Here is a 6,603-nt window from a genome sequence, read left to right as displayed (position 1 = left end):
AAGTGAATAAGATGAAGAGGAGGAGGCAGAAAGCTGTCGTCTGATCGTCGGATAGCTGCCGCTGCCGGAGATGGAGCCGCTTTTATTTTCCCGGAGGCGAGACACGCGAGCGGTGGATGAATATCTGGGCGGTTTCAGGGCGATCTCCGGGCTTTGCTGTGAGCTCAATGACAGGTGCGTCTGACGAGGGACCGGTGGAGAGGGATGGAGCATGCCAGTGTCGTCTACGGAGAGCTGTTGAAAATCTCCACCAACTACACCCATAGCAATGTCACGTGGAAAGAGGAGGAGAAGGACAGTAACATGGCTCTCCAGTGGGGTCTGGCCGTGACCTTAACCCTCATAACTTTGGCCACGACGCTTTCCAACGCGTTCGTCATCGCCACCATTTACCAGTCCCGAAAGCTGCACACCCCGGCGAACTTTCTGATCGCCTCCCTGGCCGTCACGGACCTGCTGGTGTCCATTTTGGTGATGCCCATCAGCGCGCTGTACACGGTCAGCCAAACCTGGACTCTGGGGCAGGTGGTGTGCGACATCTGGCTGTCCTCGGACATAACCTGCTGCACGGCGTCCATCCTCCACCTGTGCGTAATCGCGCTGGACCGCTACTGGGCCATCACGGACGCGGTGGAGTACACCAGGAAGCGCACGATGGGGCGCGCCGCCGGCATGATCGCCACCGCCTGGGTGATCGCCATCTCCATCTCCCTGCCGCCTTTCTTCTGGCGCCAGGTGAAGGCGGAGGAGGTGACGAGCTGCAACGTGAACACCGACCACATCTTCTACACCATCTACTCCACCTTCGGCGCGTTCTACATCCCCACGCTGCTGCTCATCGCCCTGTACGGGAGGATTTACGTGGAGGCACGGAAGCGCATCCTGAAGCAGTCGCACAACAAGCCGGGGAAGAGGCTCACCGCGGCGCACCTGATCACCAACTCCCCCGGCTCCGTGGCGTCCACGACCTCGCTGAACTACGGGACGAACGACGACACTACCTCGTCCGCCAACGTGAACCAAGTCAAAGTCACTGTGTCCGACGCGCTGCTGGAGAAGAAGCGCATCTCCGCAGCCAGAGAGAGGAAGGCGACCAAAACTTTGGGAATAATCCTGGGAGCCTACATCATCTGCTGGCTCCCGTTTTTCATCTACACCCTTCTAGTGCCTGTCTGCGAGTCCTGCTTCCACCCGGAGCTATTTGACATCTTCACCTGGCTGGGTTACCTCAACTCTCTAATCAACCCCATCATTTACACCATGTCCAACGAGGACTTCAAGCAGGCTTTCCACAAACTAATACAGTTCAGATGCTTCCGGGCATGAGCGACGACCACCAGCCATTCCCCCCCCCCCCCCCCCCCTCAAATCCTCCAATCATCATCTGTGTAAAATTGAATCAAAGCCATCAGCCTGAGATATTTCCCTCCACAGGTTTCCCCCCTGAGGACAGGATCTCCAAACAGCCACATTGTTGATGATAACGTGTCTGCAGAGATGCGTTGACCTGCCATCCAGTCTGCATCGTGTCATCTTGTGATGGCAGAAGAACGGCTTCCATTAACACAACCCCCCCCCCCCCCCCTGCACTGGACTGCAGCCTGCAGACTCACTTTGCCATAAGAGTTTGACAGTCGACGTCAGTCGGCTTGTAAGCACAAACAGCTTAGGAATAAGCTCCCACGAGCCCAAAGGGCAAAAAAGAAAAAAAACAAGATGTATGTTTCATTTTCCTGACTCAATCAGGGGAAATACTGGTGCCTACAAACACGCTTTTTTAGTTTTGCTCCTCAGACCTGCCTGGCCCCAGATGGAGAGAAGAGCATGGCTTTAGTTTGAGACGAAGAAAAAGACAGATTTGGTTTTGTTCTGGTAGGCCAGTGTGTGTTCTATCGCTTCTTTTTCTTGCTGTGACGTTCACTCTAACACAAAGGCTCCTAACTGAGTGTAAATGTACGAATCTGTATCCATCAGTGTGGTTTTGACTTTAATTTGCTGAAGAGTCTGGCTGTCGCTGTAAAATAGTGCAACGTGACGTCTGAGGGAATGAAGAGCCAGTGTTGTAAAAAAAGCACTCTTATCTACCGGCCCTCTTGTTAAAGATGCATTCTTAAATGTTGATATGAGCTTCGATGTTCCATTTCATGTCAGGCTAAACAAACACAACTCCAAATCCAAGGCCCCGGAAGAAACAAACAAACAACTAAAACCGATAAAAAGTGTAGAAGATGACTTTTAAAATGCTGTAAAACGTTATTCTGATCCAAATCACCGGCTCCTCCCACCAGATATGAGAAATGTCAAACTGTAGCTGCTGCTGATCCCTTCAAGGAAAACTGAAAGAAGAATCTCTTGAGAAAAAAGATGCAAGAAGTGCAACAGCAACAAAGTGCTGGAGATGGAAATCATCAGGACCACTGAGGACACGAGGTTCTGTTCTGGAGGTTTTAACACCGTGAACAGATTAAACACGGTGAGTCTCCAAACGCAAATCATTTCTTTCTTTAGCTTCACAATTCTAAAATGTGATCGTTTTTTAGGCCAAAAAACTAAATGAAACTGAAGGGAATCCTCAGAAGTAACGGTAGAGAAGCCATAAATAAGATTTTATGAAATATAATTTAAAAGTAAAAAGAAATATTTTAAATATAGAGAAAATATTTTAGCAATAATTTAGCAAATTTTGATCTCAGAAACTCGTTTTATTATTGAGGCTTTCTTGCTGAGAGTTTGATGCAACAATTAAAATCAGTCTCATGTCGAAGCAGCAGAACCACAAATATCTTCTTTTATTACACACGTTCTTCTTCCTGGCGCCTACATTACCCACAATGCAGCTCGACCGCTGACATCACTCGAGGACCTTTATCAGACTTGAACTCCTTAAAGGCTTTTAAAACATACGCAGTAGAACGCTGCGTCACCTGCAAACACAGGTTCCCCTTTAAGTGTTTAGCGAGAGACAATTAGCTTAGCTTAGCATAAACACTGGAAGCAAGTGGAAACAGCTAGCCTGGCTGAGCGCAAAGTTAAAAAAAGACACCTAGCAACACTGTGCCATGTTTCATGTACTGAGCTTTAGATGTGTTGGTGTAGTTTAAACGTTGGACGCAGCTCGGCTAGCTGTTTCCAGTCTTTATGCTAAGCTCAGCTAACCGCCTGGTGACTCTAGCTTCTTAACATGCAGACATGAGAGTGGTATCAATTAGCTCATCGTCTTAGCAACAAAAGCCAAAAAATGTACCCCAAATATATTTTTAAAAAATAGTTGAGAAAATGCATTTGTTATTAAAGTTCATGAGGGAAAAAACAAACGACAGCTGCAGAGTCTCGCTGTCATTTCCCCCTCACCACATCAAAGATGGCTGCCAGATGACCTCACTGGCCTCATCTCGTCACGCAAAGCGACTTTCTTTTCAGACTCTCCAGCAGCCATGTTGGATATTTGAGGCTGCAGCTGAGTGGTGAATTTGCCTCTTTGTGTTCAGTGTTGATCCGCTCAGTGTGAAACTCTTCTGGCGGCTCCGTCGATCTGATCCAGGTTAGCTTCTGCTGTACGACGCTTCTGCACACATCAGGCTCTGTAACCGCTCTGCTCTGGAGGATCAGATACAACCCACTCCAGAGCAACAACCCACTCCAGAGCACGCACAATAAGACTGCTGCTGTTGTGAAAACTGAAAAAAATAAACAAATGAATAAAACGGTCGATGGCATCAGAGGTTGGTGATAGTTTGCCCACGTTCTCTTTTTGTCCTGATTCTGAGGTGAAAGCGCTGACGTGTCCTCTGTCGCTGAGGATCTGCTGGTATTCGGTCCGCTTGGTGATGAAAGCGCTTCACAGATGTCAGCTGATGGAAATGCTGCGTGACGGCTTTAACGACGGCTTTCTAACTTAATTAACCGGCAGGATGAAGAAATCTGACTCTGAGGAAAATGTCAGCGACGAATGCCTAGTGAGACGCACGGATTGTTCTTATGTGCACAACACATGGTGCTACAGGGGCGGTTTGCTTTCTGTTGCATCGGAGACCTCATGCGCTCTGGTGTAACGCTGTAATGTCCCTTTTCAACACTGCGTAGCAGTTCTAAGTGGGTTTTAAGTGAGAGCTGTGTTCAAACTGGAGAAATGACAAAACTGCAGAGACTGCAGAAATGCCCTCACAGTGAGCAGCAGCATGAGGAAAACGAACTGCAGATGTTTGACATCTTCAGAAGGATTTAGAAAAACCAAAAACGAGTTTTTAATCCTTTGCTCTCTGTTTGAAGAGTTGAATTGAAGGAGAAGTTCAATCTAACAGTGAACGACTGAGGTTGTTGTCAGTGTGAGTCGCTCTGTGGGATCCAGTATCAGTGTTATAGTGTTATAGTGTTATAGTGGATCCAGAGTGAGGTCAGGTTCAGGCTCAATAAAGGAGAGCTGGTCCTTCCTGTTAAATACTAAAACGTCTTTTGTCACCGCAGACCTTCAGTTCGTCCAAATCAAAGTGAAATTTGGTTATTTTCTATCGAGTCTGCTTCGGTTTCACAGCAATCAAATATTTTTACATTTCTAGAGTTTCAATTGAGTTTGAATTTCAGACTTTTGAAATCTTGCTGTTTTACTTCGTAAGCGTCTGTTTTTGATGTGGAATGTATTCTGCATATTCTCTCAGTTCTCTTCGGTCCAGATGTTAAGAGAACATCCGACTTCTGCAGAAGTCAAAGTTCTCCCGCTCACGCTTGTTCATCTCAACAAACGGCCTCAGCGTCTCCGTCTCGGGGCATCAAAGGTTCCCTGTCGACTTTTCTTGTGAAGAAAATGTTTCTGTTTCTCGTCAACACATTTTCTGCGTCAAACAAACGAGTTGATTGTATTTAATTCCTCTTAAATATTTGTAAAGCCGACTTTTAAACGTCATTTTAATCCCGTTTACGTCCGCGTTCACGAGCTAGCAGTCAGTCAAACCGCTGGCTCGTATGTCTGAGTGTCGGGTCACCTTTGACCTCACAAGACCTGCTCGTAAGATCACTGCTCTATCGCGCCGCTAGTGCTGATGAACTCCACACAGTGCCTTCACTATTCAACCGAGAGAAAAACATCTTTCCTGAACTTTAACCAAGAGCACTGAGACTCGAAACAGAACAAGACAACATGCATCAGGAATCTCCTAAAACAGCTGGTAAATGTAGTTCTTTCACCAAACAAACTGGAAGAAATATTGCAATTGTTTGGACTATTTTCAGCGGCGGATTAATCCACATTTGCTCGAGTGAGTATTTGTATTTGGGGTTGAGCTCACTGATGTTATTAATGGAGCTCCATCAGCTCTCAGGCTGTGATTCACACAATACCTGTCAGAAGATGCATTCACTGCTTTTTGTGGGATTTGTTGACAAAGTATTGAGCATCACCAGATTTCTTCTCATCAATAACAAGTTTGTAGGATCGTGAAGCGGAGCTAGAAGCTCTCAGCGTGCTACATTTCCTGCTATCTTCCACCAAAACATTGTGTTGCCGTCACTTTCTTAAAACAAATGGTGGATATCTTGATTTTAAATGCGCCAGCATGTTGAAACGGCTCAGATGAAAGAGAAAAACCCATCAAATCTTCATCCCATTGGAAACGCGCTCCTCTCAGAGACCGACGGCGAACGCCTGAGGCCGTGTCATTCCTTCCTTTTGTCAAAAATTAATATTGTTGGCTCCCTTTGAAATCGATCAGACCGCTGTGGCCCCCTGATTACCGTTTCCATGGTTTGATGCTCGGCTAAACCATGGCAACACGGGCCCTGCTGGAAGCGTGTCGTGCTGCAGAAGCCAAATCAACACATTGACTGGAATATAGATGACGATGTTACCTGTTTCTCACACACTCAGGGGATTTATTGTAAAACCAGACGCTACATGTTATTTAAGGTGCAGATAATTCAGGATTTTTGGCTGAATTTCTGTCCTGCTGTCAAGGAAACACGAATCTAAACGTCACGCTTGTGATGTTGTAACGTCTAATTACCCAGCCTGCTGTGGAGGAAATGACTTAGGACGTGATTTTAACGGCGAGCTTTATATTCACGGTGGAAATGTTCAACCCTGAACCAGAAAACGTCCTCTGATACTTTAATCAGCCTCCTCTTCTCTGAGCTTCACCGGCGTTCACAGCTCATTGTGTGCAGAGCAGCCACAGCTTTCTTCCTCTCGATGGCATCACACTTTTCATTTTTTGCTCTCTGGTGTTTTGGCCTTGAAAGCGACGGTGACAACACAGTCCCACGCTGCATGAAGCTGAATGTGAGGATTGTTAACGTGGATGTTTTCACATTTCCATCAGTTTTTTATTGTATAAACTGCAAAAAGAAAGTGTCTCTTATCAAGTCATTTCCATCTGTAGTTGAACTCTAAAAGTCCATTTCTGCAGCTTTCCACTGTTTTCTTCAGCAGACGGAGTCGACTCAGCTGATGAAGAACTGTTCATGTTCACACTTTCCTCTTTTTTTGGAACTTCATGTTCTGTGTTCTGGGCTGAGAAGTGGAGCATGAATGTCAGTGAAAGAAGAACTGTGATGCTTTACTCAAGTAACAGTACCAGTAACCTAGAATACTCCATCAAATGTCAAAGTCCC

The 6,603-nt window shown here is 46.3% G+C and overlaps 1 protein-coding gene across 1 annotated transcript; it reads left to right on the top strand.

The window, feature by feature from the left end:
• Nucleotides 1–204: 204 nt before the first annotated feature.
• On the top strand, nucleotides 205–1,326 carry LOC306792919 (5-hydroxytryptamine receptor 1B-like; the record flags this gene model as incomplete). Its single annotated transcript, XM_079290289.1, has 1 exon — nucleotides 205–1,326. The coding sequence occupies one exon, from the start codon at nucleotides 205–207 to the stop codon at nucleotides 1,324–1,326; it is 1,122 nt and encodes a 373-aa protein (XP_079146415.1).
• Between the last annotated feature and the right edge of the window lie 5,277 nt (nucleotides 1,327–6,603).

The sequence above is a fragment of the Melanostigma gelatinosum genome, assembly GCF_949748355.1.
Source record: "Melanostigma gelatinosum genome assembly, chromosome: 19".
Lineage (NCBI taxonomy): Eukaryota > Metazoa > Chordata > Actinopteri > Perciformes > Zoarcidae > Melanostigma > Melanostigma gelatinosum.
Note: the sequence above shows the minus strand (reverse complement) of the source record. Positions and strands in the feature narration are given on the sequence as shown.